The sequence below is a fragment of the Thamnophis sirtalis genome, unplaced genomic scaffold (assembly GCF_051295495.1).
Source record: "Thamnophis sirtalis isolate CommonGarterSnake01/CBP01778 unplaced genomic scaffold, rThaSir2_p1.2 scaffold_3, whole genome shotgun sequence".
NCBI classification, from domain to species: domain Eukaryota; kingdom Metazoa; phylum Chordata; class Lepidosauria; order Squamata; family Natricidae; genus Thamnophis; species Thamnophis sirtalis.
The window spans coordinates 116,657,729-116,676,166 of record NW_028261383.1 but is presented as its reverse complement, the minus strand read 5'-3'; the positions used below and the strand labels follow the sequence as shown (position 1 = coordinate 116,676,166).

The 18,438-nt window shown below is 37.3% G+C and overlaps 1 protein-coding gene across 1 annotated transcript in view; it reads right to left on the bottom strand.

Moving 5' to 3' along the window:
- The window catches only part of LOC148048118 (cytochrome P450 2C20-like), a 32,398-nt gene extending 15,113 nt beyond the window's left edge, over positions 1 to 17,285 (bottom strand). Inside the window, exons 1-2 of the mRNA XM_087709797.1 lie at positions 17,020 to 17,285; positions 3,636 to 3,798 (exon numbers count right to left, since the gene is read on the bottom strand). Of these exons, the coding sequence (XP_087565923.1) occupies positions 3,636 to 3,798; positions 17,020 to 17,193 (337 nt within the window). The 5' untranslated portion in view covers positions 17,194 to 17,285. The remainder of the gene's footprint in view (positions 1 to 3,635; positions 3,799 to 17,019) is intronic.
- Positions 17,286 to 18,438: the final 1,153 nt, after the last annotated feature.

Here is an 18,438-nt window from a genome sequence, read left to right as displayed (position 1 = left end):
TGTGAGCGGATGGCAGTGGGGTCGCCGCCCGAAGCCTTCCCTTCCTGCCCAACACGCTTGTTGCTTCGGGAGAGGTTGGAATGTTTGCTCTGTTTCTCGAGGCGGTGAGAAGCGGGGGGGGAGGAGAAGGAATCTCCGGATGAGGTGAAGACGTGTTTTCTCTTTAAAATTATTTTTTGAATAATTCTGTAAGATTTCTTTTTCTACTTGGAAGTTGGGAGGGCGGGATGTGTGTGTGTGTGTGTGAGATAGAACATGGAACATAGAATATGCATATAATTCATAGTACTCCATGGATTATTTTAATTATGATTCTAAATTAGTGGAATTTGCTGCTCTCCATTTCAATATCTGTAGGTATCAGCTGTACTCTCTTTTTTTAAAATGGCTCTCACTTGAGATTCACATTGTAAACTGGTTTCCTTTAATAAATAAAATCCATTTTCTTGTACATTATTTCTGCTGTCCTGGAACTTTTTCAGTTTCATTTAAATAGGGATGTACTTGTAACAATAGGGTAGAAAACAGTACTGATTTCTGAAGGAAAATTAGATAGAACTGAGGATGCAAAAAATCTGATCAATCTTCATTTTTGGTCTGAAAATATACAAGTGGTTTTATGTGCTTCTGTTCTAACTAAAGGATGCACTCACAGTTGTGATTCTGTGAACTAGTTGCAGCTTGTTTCTGTACCATTCTGTGCCATGTGCTTTCCAAGTTTCAAAGCCTTGGATTTTTGCATTTAATCACTTTCTGATTCAGATTCCTAGGCTTTCGCTTGCATTAAAACATTAATGTTGATTTATAAGATCAGTAAACTGGATATTCTACTTTACAGTTATTGTAAATGCCATTTATTAGACATACAAGCCACAACAACTTCTAACACTCATAATTATGAACCAGTTGCCAAGCATCTGAATTTTGATCACATAATCATGGGGATGCTACAAAGGTCATAAGTGTGAAAAATAGTCATAAGTCATTTTCAGTGCCATTGTAACTTTGAACAGTCACTAAATGAACTATTGTAAGTTAAGGACCACTTGTAATCTCTTTACACTCATGTAATTTAAATATTGCCATAGCTAAGATTATGCCAGGATATTCTACACAGCAAGACATTCTTTAAAGCTTGCAGTCATTTTATGGGCATTTTAACTTGCTGTGGTATAATTTTAGAATACATCTGAATGTAGGTAGTAAGCAATCTTTTCCCAAACAATGGAAGGGACAGAACTGGCCATCCTGCATTGGAAAACAAAACTTGCTGCTAGAAACAGTTGATATTGGCAATCCACTTGGAACATATCTTATTTGGCAAGTAAACTTTTACTTGTTAAAATTTGTTGCTTAGTTGTTTGATTGATTTCTCCTGGAAACGGTATTATATAAAAGAGGCATTTGCTCTTTTCTTTGCCATTATAAACCTTGTTTTGGGAATGGGAGATTATCATAGCCCTCACTCCTATGATTGAAAAAGAAGTAATTATGAAAATAAAGTATACATACTCAGTACTTCATTGAAGATGGTCACATGACCTTTTTTAATTTGCAATATTTGGCACATAGACTTCTTTCCTGGAAAATGTATTCCTCAAATTGAGGTAGTACTCTTTGGGCCCTGCTTCAAGTTTTTCTTCCTCCTTTTCTAAACTGCTGAAACACAGGGTGATTTAATTTTGAAAATATTGTTCAGATACTCGGCACAAATGGTAGTGATGGTATTAATCATAATAGCCATGGACAAGGAGAATATAGTACAAAAAGATGAAATATAGTACAAAAAAGACCACCTCCATAGTTTAATATTCCAATCAAACCACCTCATATCTTTACGTAATAAGGGAAAAGACAGTAACTTGCTTCTTGAAAAGAAAATTATATCAGCTGTTCTCCAAGCTTTGTTAAACACAATTGCAGTTATCATTTGGTTTAAGCCAAGAAGCATGTTGCTTGGAATTATATCAATCCAGAACCAGTGAAATTAAATCAGTGTTAAATTAAAAATGTATTTACGGGTAATTAATTATAGAAAGATACAAATGTTGCAAACTCATCCACTTACATGGATCGCCTCATATCCATTATATCATATATCTTTTGTTATTGTCTTTCCTGTTTTTCAGTGGCATTCCATAAGAAAAAGTTTCCCCACCATGATTTGTGACATCTATACCATACTATATTCCACATCGATGTATTAATTTAAGGAGGAGGGGATTGATATGCTAACAAACACATATTGTCTCCACATGGTTTCACATCTTATTTATAGATTGATGTGTTTATTGTAGTTTTGAAAGAGTGTGTATTTTTTACTCAATCAGAACCTGCTGGACATAGGATCAAAATGTATTGCTATTACCTAATTTTTGGGTATGATTCAGCAGTTAGAATAGTTTGCAAAGCTACAAGAAGTTCTGTATGTCATCCTCACACATGCAAGTTACACAGCAGTTATTCACTTAAGAACTGTGGCAAGAAAGGTGGTATAGTGACCAAAGTTACAATGGCATTGAAAAAAGTGACTGATGACCATTTTTCACACTTAGCGACCGTTGCGACCATTTTTCACACTTAGCGACCGTTGCAGCATCCTCATGGTCACGTGATCAAAATTTTGTTTGGCAACAGATTCGTATTTATACTGGTTTCAGTGTCCTGGGGTGACCTTTTGACAAAAAAAATTTTTTTTAATCAAGCCCCCCCCCCGGTCAAGGGCGTCCCTCTTTTCCAATCTGAAAATCTGGTCACCTTATGGGAGCAGGCTGCTGCCTCCTAGCTCAGGAACCACCTAGTGGCAACGCAGGCAGGGCCATTGCAATGGTGGAGTCTGGCGCTCGGGGAGGGCGAGGTTTGCATGTTCCCAGCCATGCCCTGCGGTGTCTCTGTCCCCTGGCTCAAGCCAGCAGGCTCAGCTGCAGCTCAGACGAGCTGAGGAACTGTGGGGAGCATCCCATGTGTTGCACCTGCTCCCACAATTTGGCCACACCTCCGTGCCATTTATAGGCACCCAGCTTGCCAGGCTGCCCCCATCCCCGCTGCAGCTGTAATGGCCACCTAGCCACACCCACCAAATCAGTAGCGAACATTTTTGAAACCCACCACTGGTCTTTAGGCCAGTCATGGACAGATTTCTGTAGTAAGATGCAATTTTCAGTAAGTAGAAAAAATGGGAATTCAGTTATTTTTGTATAGTAGAGGTTTTGTTCACAGAAAATAAGTACCTTCCACTTGCTCTCTTATTTGGTTGCTTCTTTATGTTCCATAATGTCACTGTAAATTATAAGCAACCACATAGATTTTGTCCATTACAACCTCTCTCCAACCTAGTTCTTGAGGACTTTGATATGCTTATCATTCCTACCTAATTCCATCAACTCTCCTTCCTACCACACTTCCCACAATTACAACTCTCTCTAGAGAGCTAAGCCTTTGGACAATCTTTCTGAAATATGATCATTTGAGTCTAGTCATTTGTGCTTTGAGTGAAAATTCTGGAGAGATTTGTTCAATGACAAGACATTTCAAGTGAATCTTTCACAACTATCAATATTATTAATGGCATTCAGACAATTTTTACAGAAAATTAAAGAAAACAGTAACTAATGAGGAAATGAAAAGGGATCAACCTTTATTTTGGAACAATTGCTTATGAGCAGGCATTTTAGTTCTCCCACCAAATTCTTCTGAATGATCTACCAAAGCATCTTTTACCACGGCGTACCCACAAAGAACAACCATTGGTGTTGATCCATGCCAGACAGTAAATATAGGTCCATATTTCTCAGCAAGCTAAGGACAGAATTAGATGAAAATTCAGTTAATTAGGTGACAAAGCATGTTTGGTGAAATTATTATAAAGTATTGTAGGAAGTTAAAACCCCCCAACAAAATAATGAAATATTTTAGGAAATATTAAAAGAGCAGAATATTTCCTTTAAAAGGGAGTCAGAAACTCAGCTTCCCCACACCTTTGTCAATGGGCCATTAAGGCCTGAGCCAGTCTATTCTATATAACAAAGATCCACCCCCTTCAGGCATACCCATCTAGCAACCAGAAACTCACTACAAAGCACCTGGGAAAATTACATCAGCCAGCAATGCAAACAAGCTTGGTTCTCAGGACAGCCTACAAAGTTAGCTTAGACCCCACCCCTACCCCAACCCTTGGGAGTGTGACCACCAATCAGAATGCATTTCTTACACAGGAATGGGAAGCTCTGGGGTGGGACCCAGATAGGACATAAGACCAAGGCACTCTCAGCATCTCCTCCCTTTTCTGTTCAGGAGCTCAAGCCATGTGATCCTGTCCACCATTAAACCATCTTTCCAAGCAGCCTCCATGTTTTCCAGTGTCTTTTTCCCTACTTGGAACTGAACCCAGAAGGGCATTTCTTCCAACAGTATTTTTGAAATACTTCTTAAATTTGCCAGAGCTTCAATAACTGTTAATACCTATAAAATACTTCAATATAATTATGATCCAGTACATGATATATATCTCCTACCAGGTAAGTGATAGGCCATGTTATGTTGGCCTTTGTGGGTATCTGTGGATTATAGAACCACAGTGACCAGGGGGGCATTTGCCCAGGTTCGCCTGGTACGCCAGTTGCGACCCTACCTGAACCGGGAGGCTCTCACAACAGTCACTCGGGCCCTTGTGACCTCTAGGCTGGAATACTGCAATGTGCTCTACATGGGGCTGCCCTTGAAGAGCATCCGGCGACTTCAGCTAGTCCAGAATGCGGCCGTGCGAGTGATTGTGGGCGCACCTCGGTTCGCCCACATAACACTTATCTTCCGCGAGCTGCACTGGCTACCTGTTGATCTCCAGGTGCGCTTCAAGGTGCTACTCACCACCTATAAAGCCCTCCATGGTAGTGGATCTGCGTACTTGAGAGACCGCCTCCTGCCAATTACCTCCCTACGACCTATAAGATCACATAGATTGGGCCTCCTCCGAATACCATCCGCCAGTCAGTGTCGACTGGCAACTACACGGAGGAGGGCCTTTTCAGTAGCAGCTCCGACCCTTTGGAACGATCTCCCTGTGGAGATTCGTACCCTCACCACAGTCCAGACCTTCCGCACAGCCCTCAAGACCTGGCTATCCCGTCAGGCCTGGGGATAAGATCACAATCTGTCCCCACCCGAATGAAGAATGAATGTTGTGTACTATTTTACTCTTATGTATTGTTTTATGTTTATTGTTTACACCCCCCCTCCCTATTTTATGTAAGCCGCCCTGAGTCCCCGCGGGGAAAAGGGCGGCCTATAAATATTAATAAAATACAAATACAAATACAAACCTAGCTTGCAGAGAATAGCTTTCGGCTGCTCCAAATAAAACTCTGCTTTGGTTATACTTCTAACATACTAGCACAAAAGGACCAAAATGCAGAAGTTTTATTTTTACCATTATCAAAAAAAGTTATCTGTTACAAAGGTAAAACTAAGCTTGAAAACTATTTTGGTGAGAGCTTCTTAAAGTTGGTCAAGTGATTATTTGTTGTGTTAAGGACAGGCCTTGGGACTTCTGGTGAAGATGACCAACCGACAACACACCCAGGGAGAGATCATTGGGGCTCCCTGAGAAGGATTTTTCTCTAGATTGTCGCTCAACTTACAAACAGAAGAAACCAGCATTACTGGAGAAGGCGGGGCTTAGCAGTGAGAAGACAGACTTTCAGGCAGTTCCTGAGAGACTATCTATACCGGGGTTATTTTTGGACGATTCGTTTGAATCTAAGCTGTCCCGTAGAGACAGTGACGTGGTGGGAACTCCAGTGGTCCCAGAGATGTTCGCAAAATCTCTGGGAACCTAAGGAAAGCCCTCCTAATCCAGTGATTTCCGGATCAGCCGATGCTGACTACAACTGCAAAAGCCCAGAGACAGAGTGAATTTAAGCATGTCGTTTGGTGTGAGTTTTAAATCTTTTTTTCTTGTTGGAAAGAGAACATCCTAAATTTGGAAACTTAGTTTAAAATAAGGCTGATTAGTGAGAAAAGCGGCGAGGATAAATGTTGCCATTTTGAAGTTTATTTTTCTGTTCGTTTTTTCTTATCTTTGGAAGCCGGGCTGGACTTTCTTGTAATTTAAATCAGCCTCTTCTGTTCCTCTTTTTTGTTGTTGATATTTTTAACTTTGAACCTAATGGGGACATTGAATTTTAAACTTAAAGTGCTCTGAAGATCTGTGGCTTTTTCCCCCCGTTTTCTTTTAGCCTTCTTGATGTATTTTAACAATTAGTAATTAACAAACGCCACGGAACAGGCTAAAGCAAGCTATAAACTACAAATTACAAGCTAACACTGCCATCTTGTGGACTTGAACTTTGTTATCAAAATCCCCCCTGTAATGCATTTGATTTACGTATTTACGCAGCTGGAAACTTGCTAGACAAAACAGCAGAGCTGATAATGACCTTGGAAAGACTTTTATCTTAGGGGGGGAAAAAAGAGTCCGGAAAAAATTATCTGTTTTAGCTTGTTGGCATTCTTTCATCTCTCAACACCATTTTCACACCATCTGCTGTGGAGACATCGACACTGATTTTTTTCTTTTTTGATCATCACTATTGACTTTTTGATCTTTTACTTTTTTCCCCCTGTTTTGATCATTCTTTTTAACCTTTGTATCATTCTTTTTGACCCCTTGACTATTTACATTTTTTTTTTGCTTTTTCTTTTTCCCACTTGTAGCTGAAGCACCTCTCCTTCCCTTTTTGGAAGGGGGGGGGTCTCCTTTTTTTTTTTTTTTACTATTTTACATTTTCTTATTTATATATAGGACAGTAGGCTCCTGGAAACACAAAACCTGAAGTAGTCTGAAGCCGCCTGAAGATGACGAATGAGACTTCGTCGAAACATCGCCAAGACATCTCCAATTCTACACGGGAGAAAACCCAAACAACTATATATATATATATATATATATATATATATATATATATATATATATATATATATATATATATATATATATATATATATATATATATATATATATATATATATATATATATATATATTTATGCTGATAAATAAATAAAGGGAGACTAGTATAGATCTATTTCAAGCTATTTAGCTCTCATCAGCTAGCCATACCCAAGTTTTTGGGAATCGAACCTGTATATATATATATATATATATATATATATATATATATATATATATATATATATATATATATATATATATATATATATATATATATATATATATATATATATATATATATATATATATATATATATATATATATATATATATATATATATATATATATATATATATATATATATATATATATATCTTCTTTTGTATTCTTACTTCATTTCTTTCCTCTCTGAAGAAATTGGACATCAACAGATGATCCAATTTAAATTTCGAACAAAATAGTTGGAAAAGTTCCTTTTTCTTTCTTTCCCTTTCCCTCCCTTCTCCCTTTTCTTTTCCTTTCTTTTTTTCTCCCCTTTTCTTATCTTTTCCTCCTCTCCTCTGTGTACTTTACGTACTTCATCCACCATACTTATAATCCTCCACCCTCTAATACTAATTGGCTATGAGTAGAAAAGCAGCTGCTTTTGGCTCTACATCAACCTCTGCCTCCTCACCTGCGGGAGGCCAGAGGACAACACAGATGATGTCCCAGCAGGAAAAAGAGAAGGAAGCCAATTTTGAAACACTTATACAAATGATGCAGAAAATGCAAGCAGGAATCGACAGTAAAGATAGCAAGCTAGACACTCTTGTAAAAAAAATGGAGGTAATGGAACAACAAAATCAAAGCATAGTGCAAAAAGTCGATAATATGGAAGGAAAAGTAGAAAGTATACACAACTGGATGCTGAAATACGAAGACAGAATTCAAAAAATTGAAAATAAAATTCAAGAAGGAGAAAAGAAAACCGAGAAGCTAGAGATTAGACTAAGTGATGTAGAAAGAGAGAGCAGTGGAATATTAAGATGGGAGATGGACAGGTCTGAATTTTTCTTAAGATTTCAAAACATAGAAGAAGAAAAATGAGAGGACTTAGCTCAGATAATTTCAAATATTTTGATAGATGTTCTGGAGATGTCCCAGGACAAAATAATAGAAATTATTGATGAGAGCTTTAGAGTATACACAAGATATGCAATGAGAAATGCTCTCCCAAGGGAAGTGCATGTAAGATTTACTAAGAAAACAATTAAATCACAAATCTTACAGAAATTGAGAGATAGAAAATTAGAATATAAAGGTAAGGAGATTGTAGTACTCAAACAAATTCCAAGAGAGGTGAGAGAGAGGAGAAGAGAATACCAATTTCTGACTAAAGTATTGATTAAAAAAGGTGTTAACTACAGATGGCTCATACCGGAAGGTTTACTATGTACTTGGCAAGGACAAAGACACAGGATAGATACAACTGAGAAGGCAGAAGCTTTCTACGAAGAATACTTTAGAGAAATGTCTGAGAAAGCTGGGAAAGACGATTCAGCGGTACAAATACTGGAATCACCTGTAACCGCGACCGAAAAAATAGAAGGAGCAGTAGGTGGAAGTGAGAAAGAAGGGGCGACAGGGAATGGAAGCCGCAAAGAAAAACGAGAACCTAGATCTTCTAGAACGATAAATCCCGTATATAAAGTATAAACATGGAAGAAAGAAAAATGATTACAATTAACATTAATGGACTTAATTCGGCAACTAAAAGGAAGAAAGTATTCCATAAATTAGAGAAATTACAACTTGACATAATTTGTCTGCAAGAAGTACATATTCAAAAGAATTATGAACATTTATTAACCCAACCAAAGCTTGGGAAAATGTTTTCATCATTGGCAAACTGTAAGAAAAGAGGAGTGGTCTTTTATATTAAAGGCAACATCCCAGCAAAAGTAGTCTATGCAGAGGAAGAGGGAAGAATTTTGATGGTGGAAATTATGGATACCAAAAAGACACTCCTAATTGGAATCTATGCCCCCAATGAAAAACAAGATGAATTTTACAAAAAACTACACAAAAAAGTTCTGGAATTAGACTATGCTGATATTTGTATGATGGGAGACTTTAATGGCATTGTGAATCAAAATATGGACTATAAAACACATAAAACAAAAAAATTAAATAGGAAGCCTCTGCCGAAATCTTTCTTTAGGATGACAGATGAACTAAATCTAAAATATATATGGAGAGAAAGAAATGCTAAAAAAGAACAATATACTTTCTACTCAAATAGACATTCTTCATTCTCTAGAATAGATATGATATGGGTCTCAGCGGAGTTGAGCTCCAACATAAAAGAAATTGAGATTGAAGCAAGTACCTGGGCGGACCACAATCCAATTTTAATTAAATGGAAAGGCCAAAGGGCAAGATCTAGATGGACACTAAATAACACTATATTGAAAGAAAAAGAGTTTGTACAAAAAATGGAAAAAGAGCTAGTCCTTTTCCTTAAAGAAAATAGGAAAGAAGATACGTCGTTGCAGAATCTCTGGGATACAATGAAGGCTGTTATCAGAGGTTTGACAATAGACTACACAAGGAAGAGAAACTCAAAGAAAAGACAAATGCATAAAGCTCTAGACAATGACTATAAAATACTTGAAAGAGAACTACAGAGAGCACCACAAAAAAAAGATGTTAAAATAAAAATGGACATAACTAAACACAAAATGGACCTATTAGAAAAGGAAGAACTGCCACAAAAAATTAGAGGTGCCAAACAGAATTATTTTGAAAATGCGAACAAGCCAGGCAGGTGGTTGGCATATAAGATCAGAAAAGAGAGAGAAACAAAGAAAATACTTCAACTAAGAGATAAACAAGGAGAAATTCAGTATGGAAACACTGAAAAAAAAAAATTATACAAGACTATTATGTTAAACTCTATGAACAAGAGAAGGTGGAGGAGGGACGAGTTAAAAAGTACCTACAAGATGCCAATCTCCCCCAGGTACCAGATGAAACTAGAACAATGTTAGAAAGTAAAATGACAATGATGGAGCTAACAGAGGCACTTAAAAAACAAAACAATGGGAAAGCTCCAGGACCAGATGGACTACCTGTGGAATTCTACAGAACATTTGAAGAAATATTGACCCTCCCACTCCTACAAGTCATGAATGAAGTGATGTCTGAGAGCCAAATACCGAAGTCATGGTCAGAAGCGTATATCACACTACTACCCAAGGAAGAGACTGATTTAACACAAATCAAGAATTATAGACCAATTTCTTTATTAAATTCAGACTACAAGCTATTTGCATCTATACTAGCTGAGAGACTTAAAAAATATTTAAATGGCTTCATCCATTAAGATCAAAATGGCTTTTTACCTAAAAGACAAATTAAAGACAATATAAGAATGATTTTGAATACCTTGGAATACTATGAGGCCCATCCTGAAAAACAATTGGCACTGATGTTCCTCGATGCGCAGAAGGCCTTTGACAATGTGAATTGGCAATTTATGTTTTTGCAACTGGAGCAGATGAACTTTGGCAAGAAATTCATCCAAACTATACGAATGATATACCAGAAACTAGTAGCAAAGATAATGGTAAAGGGAGAACTAACAGATCCTATTGAAATAAAGAGAGGTACAAGACAAGGCTGCCCACTATCACCGCTACTCTTTGTCCTAACACTAGAGGTCTTAAATAGAAAGATCAGAGAAGAAGAAGAAATAAGAGGAATGAAAATAAAGAGAGAAGAGTATAAATTGCAAGCTTTCGCAGACGATTTAGTCTTTATTCTTGAAGATCCATTAGAAACCGCACCCAAATTGCTAGAAAGAATAGAGGAATATGGAGAAGTAGCAGGCTTGAAAATAAACAAAGATAAAACAAAGATCATGACAAAGAATATCCCAACAACACAAAAGGAAGAGTTGTCAGAAATGTTGCAGATTCAAAACACAAGTAAGGTCAAATATTTGGGGATATATCTATCACCTAGATGTAGCACTCTTAAAGAGGATAACTATACCAGATTAAAACGACAAATAGCAATCGACTTGGAGAAATGGGAAAACTTACATTTATCAATGATGGGAAGAATCTCTACAATTAAAATGAACATTTTACCTAGAATTCTATATCTGTTTCAGACAATCCCAATCAGATTGGGTAAGGATTTTTTTCAAGATTTAAATAAAATAGTTTTGAAATTTATTTGGCAAGGGAAAAAAGCTAGAATAAAACTTAAATTACTACAAGATGTTAGATCAAGAGGAGGTTTCGGGTTACCAGATTGGGAGCTATACTATCAGGCAGCAAACTTGATGTGGATTAAGGAGTGGATATCATTAAAAAACTCTAGACTATTGAATGTAGAAGGTCACGATTTGCTGTTGGGATGGCATGCTTTCTTATGGTATAAGGGAACTAAATCACATGGTTATTTTAGAAGACATTACATAAAGGAGGCGTTGTTGTTAAACTGGGAAAAGGTTAAAAGATTACATTATTTAAAAATTCCAGTCTGGATATCAACAATTGAAGCATTTTCGTATCCGATAATATATAAAAAGGAACAAACAGTTAGATATACAGAATAATTGAATATAGAGGGTGAGCTCAAATCTAGTCAAGAGTTGAAGCAAGAAGGGATGGAAATGAACTGGTATTCATATGTACAGATACAATCTAGATATAATGAAGATAGAAAAACTAAAGGTCTTTATAACAAAATGACTGAGTTAGACAAAATTCTAACAGGTACTGATGAAAAAGTAATTAAAAAACTATATGGATATTTATTGGAGTTTAAATTGCATGAAGAACAAGTTAAAGAAACCATGATAGCCTGGAGAAAAAACTTTAGGAATGGGATTGACTTAGAGAACTGGCAGAAATTGTGGTCTCAAAATTATAAAATGACAATGTCTACTGCATATAGAGAAAATTTGTATAAGATGTTTTACAGGTGGCACCTACCCCCGACCAGAATCGCAAGAATGTTCAAGAATAAATCAGAAAAGTGTTGGAAATGTCACCAGATACCTGGCTCATACTACCACATGTGGTGGACTTGTACTGAAGCTAAAAGATACTGGACTAAAATCCACATGTGGTTGGAGAAAATGACACACAAACAAATAGACTTTAAACCAGAGATCTTTTTATTGGGAATCATACCAGAAACCTACAACAAAGACTTAAAATATCTGATTGTAAATGTATTAACAGCAGCCAGAATTGTATTTGCAAAAAACTGGAAAAACGAAACAATACCAAAAGAGGAAGAAGTTATCCGAAAAATAATGGACTGTGCCGAAATGAGTAAATTGCCATTTGAAATTAGAGAACAAGAGGATGAACAATTTTATAAGATGTGGGACTTGTTTTATCGGTGGCTAAGGGGGAAAAAAAATTTTGGAAATGAAAAATGATATACTTATGCTTTAAGTGAAAAAAGTAAATGATGATATAATTATGCTGTGAAATAATCTAACAATGATACAATGAAGAATTAATATAAGGTCTGGTGATATAATGTATAAGGTTAGGAACTTACTATAATGATACTTTGCTGCTGATGAAACAATTTTAATAGGGGAACAAATGAAAACTGGTATATACAGGCAGCGATGCCTTGTTGAAAAATGAAGGAATAAGATCTTTGTTTGAAGGTGTGAAATGCAAGGTTAACAATGAATAGAAGTATACTTTCTGGGGGGAAATAATGCCAATGTTAACTGAATATATATTGTAGAATGAAAATGAGGCCTTTAGTTATATTAGATGGAATATCTGAGACGGTAAATATTATTTGAAGATGCAGATGTTAAAACAACTGTAACCAAACGACATGCTGCATGTGATGATGGTTTTTTTTTCCTTTTTTTCCCTCCCCCTTCTTTTTTGGACCTTTTTGTCTTTTTTGTCTTTTTTGTCCTTTTTGACTTCCCCCTCCTTCCCCCCCCCTTTTTTTTAAACCCTAGCTTATTGTGGTGTTTATTAAATATACAACAGAGAGATATGGGACGTATAAAATTAGTAGGGATGCACCTCTGATCAAATGACATATTGTATATGATGATGGGGTTTTTCCCCCCCTTTTTTTTCTTCTTCTCTTTTTCCCATTGTTGTCTATGTAATAAAAAAATAAAAGAATTGTCAAAAAAAAAAAGAAAAAAGAAACCAGCATTACTTTAGTTTATATGACTCTCCTGGGTTAGGGAGAGTTCTAGAATCATCGATCCTCCATACAGCAACAGTCAGCAAGTTAGCTTCAGGAGATGAGCTTCAGAACATGGTAAATTAGCAGCTGAAGGGGGAATGCTGAAATCACTTTATTTGAAAAGCAGCAATTTTTGGAATTTATTTTTCAAATAGTTGTGTCTTTGATTTCTTAATCACTTTTAAGGATTATTAATCTTTATTAATCTAGAAAAGATTTTATTTAGCCATAGCCTGTTAATCCTTTGAAGATCTGTGCCATTTTGAGGATTTTTAAAAAATTGTTAAACAAGTAAGAAAGATACTGAGATCGCTACACACTCTGCCAAGGATCATGTCATTGCCCAGGTGCTCAACTGGGTGTGGAGGGAGTGGCCAAATGGGCCAATTAGCACAAAGTTCCTTCCCTTCCACATCCCAGCAACATGAGCTGTCCGCTCAATGGGGCTGCCTACTCTGGAGGAGTTGTGTGCTGGTACCCCAGAGGCAGCAGCCAGTTTTGGAAGCTCTTCATATAGGCCACCTAGGAATGGCGTGGATGAAGGCACTCACCCGCATTTATGTCTGGTGGCCCAACTGAGACAAGGCCATTTCTGATTGGATTTCATATATTGTCAGCCTTGCCAAGAGTCAAAACCAGCCCCCCCATTCACTCCAGCACACGAGTGAGAAGCACCGAAGACATCTTGGGTGAGGATGCATATTAACTTTTCAGGGCCTTTCCATGGACAGACTTTTATCGTGGTGGGGATGCTTATTCAAAATGGCTTGAGGTGGTACTCATGACATCGATCATCTCAAACTCCATGATCAAGACTCTTAAAAGGCTGTTTGTGACCCATGGACTACTAGACGTCCTCGTTTTGGACAACGAACCATAGCTCATATCAAGCAAGTTCAAGCTGTCATGGCATTCGTCATGTCCTGATTGCACTAGTGATGGGTTCCAGGAGGTACAGGCCAGTATGGCTGTACCGCTAGTAGCTGGGAGCAGCAGCCACCATACCGGTATGGTGGCTCATTTGACCCACCCTATATATAGTGTTTATAACGTGACCAGGCAAATGAGCACACATGCACATCATGTGGAGCCTGAGCCTCCTCCGCCGAGCAGCTGGGTGTTGCAGGGTGGTGGCTTGCACATGCGTGTGCTACCCATGTGCAGTGTACCTGTTTTGACATGATCCACAACCCACCACTGGATTGCACCATTGCTAGCAATGGGCAAGCTGAGCAGATGGTCTGATCAGCAAAAGAAGCACTGGCAAGGATGGACCCAGGGGACTGGCAAACACTGATAGCTGAGTACCTCCTGGTCCAGCATGTTACACCAAGCTCCACCACCAACAGGAGTCCAGCCAAACTACTAATGGGTCATGGCCCATGGACCAACTTAAACCGGCTGCACTGAGATTACTCCTCCAAGGTCCCTGCAGACTCGATCAGCCAGGTCTAGTCATTCTCACTGGGTGACCTTGTCTATGCCCACAACCACGCTGGGAGCTCTTGCTGGATTCCTGCCTGGGTAGTGGACGTTACTGGGTTGCATTACTACAATGTGGCACTCAAAGATGGCAGGTTGTGGCGCTGCTACATCAACCGTGTGACCATCTCGGAACCTCTGTCTGCAACCAGCCGGAATGGACGCAACAGAGACAACCCCAGCTAAAGACATTCCAGCTCAGCCACCACAAAGAACTGTATCAACAAAGGACTGTGGTGAGTCACAGATACGTACATCACCCAGAACTTAGCAGACAGGTTTGGGACATTTTCTTCATTGTTATTAACAAGATTGAAAAATCCTAGATAAAAAGAGTTTATAACTACTTGATTGACATTCTAGAGAAGAAGAAAAGTTATACTATGAAGATAAGCTGGAGGGAGTGATTTAAATTTAATGAGTCTATTGGAATCAGGATGGATATTTATCTGTTTGATATTTGTAACTGAAAGAGAGTGTTAATATAACACTTTGAAAATGTAGTTTTTTTTTCTTTTTATATAATGCTTAAGTTATTCTTAAGGATGGTAAAATAGTACTGCAAGTGTATGCCACCCGGAGTCCTTCGGGAGTGGGCAGCATACAAAACTAATAAACAACAACAATAACAAGTATTTATGTTAAGGGGCAATTAAATAAAAAGATGTATTATCTTAAAGAAAAGTTTTGAGTCTATAAATGCATGTATACAAAAAGAAAAAAATTATTCTACGAGGATAATTTGGAGGACTGATTTAAATTTAATGAGTTAATTGGAATTAGTTGGATTTTTATTGGTTTGATCTATGTAATTGAAAGAAAGCTCTAATGTAGCTTGTGCTGTGTTTATAAAATGAGTTTGGAAATTGTTTTTTCCTCTATATATAATTTTGAGTAATATTTAAAGCTTGTGAAATATTATTGAAAACAAAATTTAAAGTATGTATGTTAAGAGGAATATTGTAAAAGGATGTATTAGAACTTACTGATTTTAGAAATGTTTTTACAGAAAAGTTTAATTATTTGAAATGGGTGGGGAAAAGTGCTTTTTTCCCTTTAAGATTAAATAATTTGAAAGGATATAATGCATTTTGTTAATATAAATGGTGACAGTTTACAAAGATTATTAAGTGCAAACAGAAATATTAAGTGCAATACAGAATATCAGAGTTGGGAGAGATCTTGGAGGTTCTCTAGTCCAACCCCCTGCTCAGGCAGGAAATCATATACCACGGGGCCTGCGGGTCAGATGTGTCATGCGCTGGCAATGCCTACTCCTGGTTTAGCAAAGGGGGGAAAGTTGCAATACCTCACATGATGACAATGTGTTATCACGAGTTTGACACCCTGGTTTCCTCCCTGAGCCCTATACTACTATACTAGTAAAATGGAGACCCAAATTATTGGGGGCAACGTGCTGACTGTAAACCACTAGAGAGGGCTGTAAAGCACTGTGAAACAGTATATAATTGTAAGTGCTATTGCTATAAATAAAGAAAGCACAGGCCATGACAAAATGGATTAAGATGAAACGGAAAGAAGTGAAAAATCTCAGCATGAATGTAAAAGTATTGCAAAAAGTATATGCAAAATTAACATATTTCATGAAAAATAATAACATATAGTGTACATCAATTTCCCAACAGACTGAATGGAATGTAGATATAAGGAAAGAATATATAGGAGTGCTTCCAACTATGTACAAGGAATCATATTACAGAGGGCCACTGAAGTAGAAGTATACTAATGGACTATTTGATTTGATTTGATTTTTACAAAAAAAGGTTACAGATGGGGAAAAAAACTGTGCATGGAAGAGAATAATTGATCCATTTGAAGGATGGAAGCAGGAACAAAATGCCACCATTCATGAAGACAAACCATCTCTGGTTACCTAAATGGGCTTCAAGGAACTGGATTTCCATAATATTATAGGAAAGACTTTGTGTTTCTGTTATGTCTTTGATGGCATCTAGTTATCATCTGGATTTTTTCAGCCCAGATGAACTTTATTAGGACAGTGGTTGTATCTGCATTTCAACAATCTGGAATCAAACGGAAGCTTCAGTGAATTTGATGCTACCGGTAATTCAAATGATACAATTTTGAGGCTCATAGATTTATTTTTTCTAAAGTTTTTCTTGTTACTATATATTTTAATGAACTTTGAAACCTCCATTGCTGGTTTATTAGATTGCTACAAGGTGACTTTATATTATAATTCCCTTTTAAGAAATGAGCCACAAATCAAATTGTTCTTTATAAAATAAATCAAACTAATACAATTAAAAAAGCTATAAGTATGTTTCAAATGTCAGAAACTTTGAAGAAGTACAATAGTTAACTAGCCTTACCTTTTGAGAATGTTTATACAAAGGTAGTACATCTCGCTGAAAGAGGTTCCCCAGAATAGGCCATGGAGCAGGTCCAGGGGGCAGCTGCCCTTTTCTCTTGTACATTTGGAAATATGAGAAAAGGGTGAAAAGTATACAGAGAAGAAGCAGAACTCCTGTCCATGTCAGCTCCATCCTCTTCTGAGTTATTTTCCTCTTCAAAACTCCCAGAAACGGTTTCAATGAGACAAGACTGAAATAAGAAGGCAACTGGAGCCCCAATCACATTTAAATAACATATTTTCCATGATCCTTTTTTTAAATCAATGTGTTCTTTTGCTGTTATCAATGCAGGGTAATTATTTACCAACATCTCTACCTTTGGATTCTAGGTTCAAATGAGTTCTTGTTTTTGTACATTGACCAAAAAAGAAATTGGATGAAAGTTGTCCTGGCAGTGATGGCTTTTTAAGGAGGAGGGAAACCCAGGTCTCCTGAAAAGCCTCCAGAAATACCTCTCCTCTAGTGACATATTAATCATTGCCTGGATCCACCCTCTAGTCACTGTCCTGGAGGCTTTCGCCATCCAGAGGGACAAGGATCTTACTGACAGGTGGTGGGGCTGACAGGGTTGAGGGCCTTGTCTACTTCTTTCCTTAAAAGATGGACTCCCATGACCCCTCTAATGCCTGATCTGATGGACAAGCAGATTTAATCAGGAGGAGGCATCCTTCAAATAATGCAAATAGTTTTTGAACCCTAATAGGACTTAAGGTGTTTCTTTCATCACCTTTTGTCAGCTTGTTAGAGATGATCCTTCAGCCTTGAATTCAGTACTATGAGGGTAATGAAATACAAACTGCTTTAAACTGTGACTTCCAGAAGGGTTAAGCAGACTAGATCTCTCGTCCAGAATTACTAAACTCCTGATTCATCATACAATTATAATTTAAATAGTCAATATTTTCATTGAATAAATTACCAGGAAGCCTCTGAATTAAATTAATTTTCAATTCCCCCAAAGTTTTATAAACTTTCCAAATCAGTATCAAATTGTTTGTGAGGTTCTCTCTGTTCTCCAGGTAATGGAAAGGAATATTTTTATCAATTCATTTATATCCAAGTCTAGTCATGAAAAACTGCCCGGTGGAATTTCGAAACCATCTCAAGGTAGGTTAAATTTTACTGTTTGCAGAATACCAGAACTGAACACAAACAGAGACTACTTTACTTTGAAACAGACACTCTCCTGCTTCACTAATTTCATATTTGCTTAACATTTCCCCCCCTATGGCAAGCTCATTGGTGAAGCTACTCTCTATTTAATGCTCGGTTTGGTTCAGCCAATCCAAATATTCCAATTATCCATCACCTGAGTATCATTTGCATGTTCCCTTAAGAGAAAGAACTGGGCCTTTTCTTACAAGCCAGAGATGATTC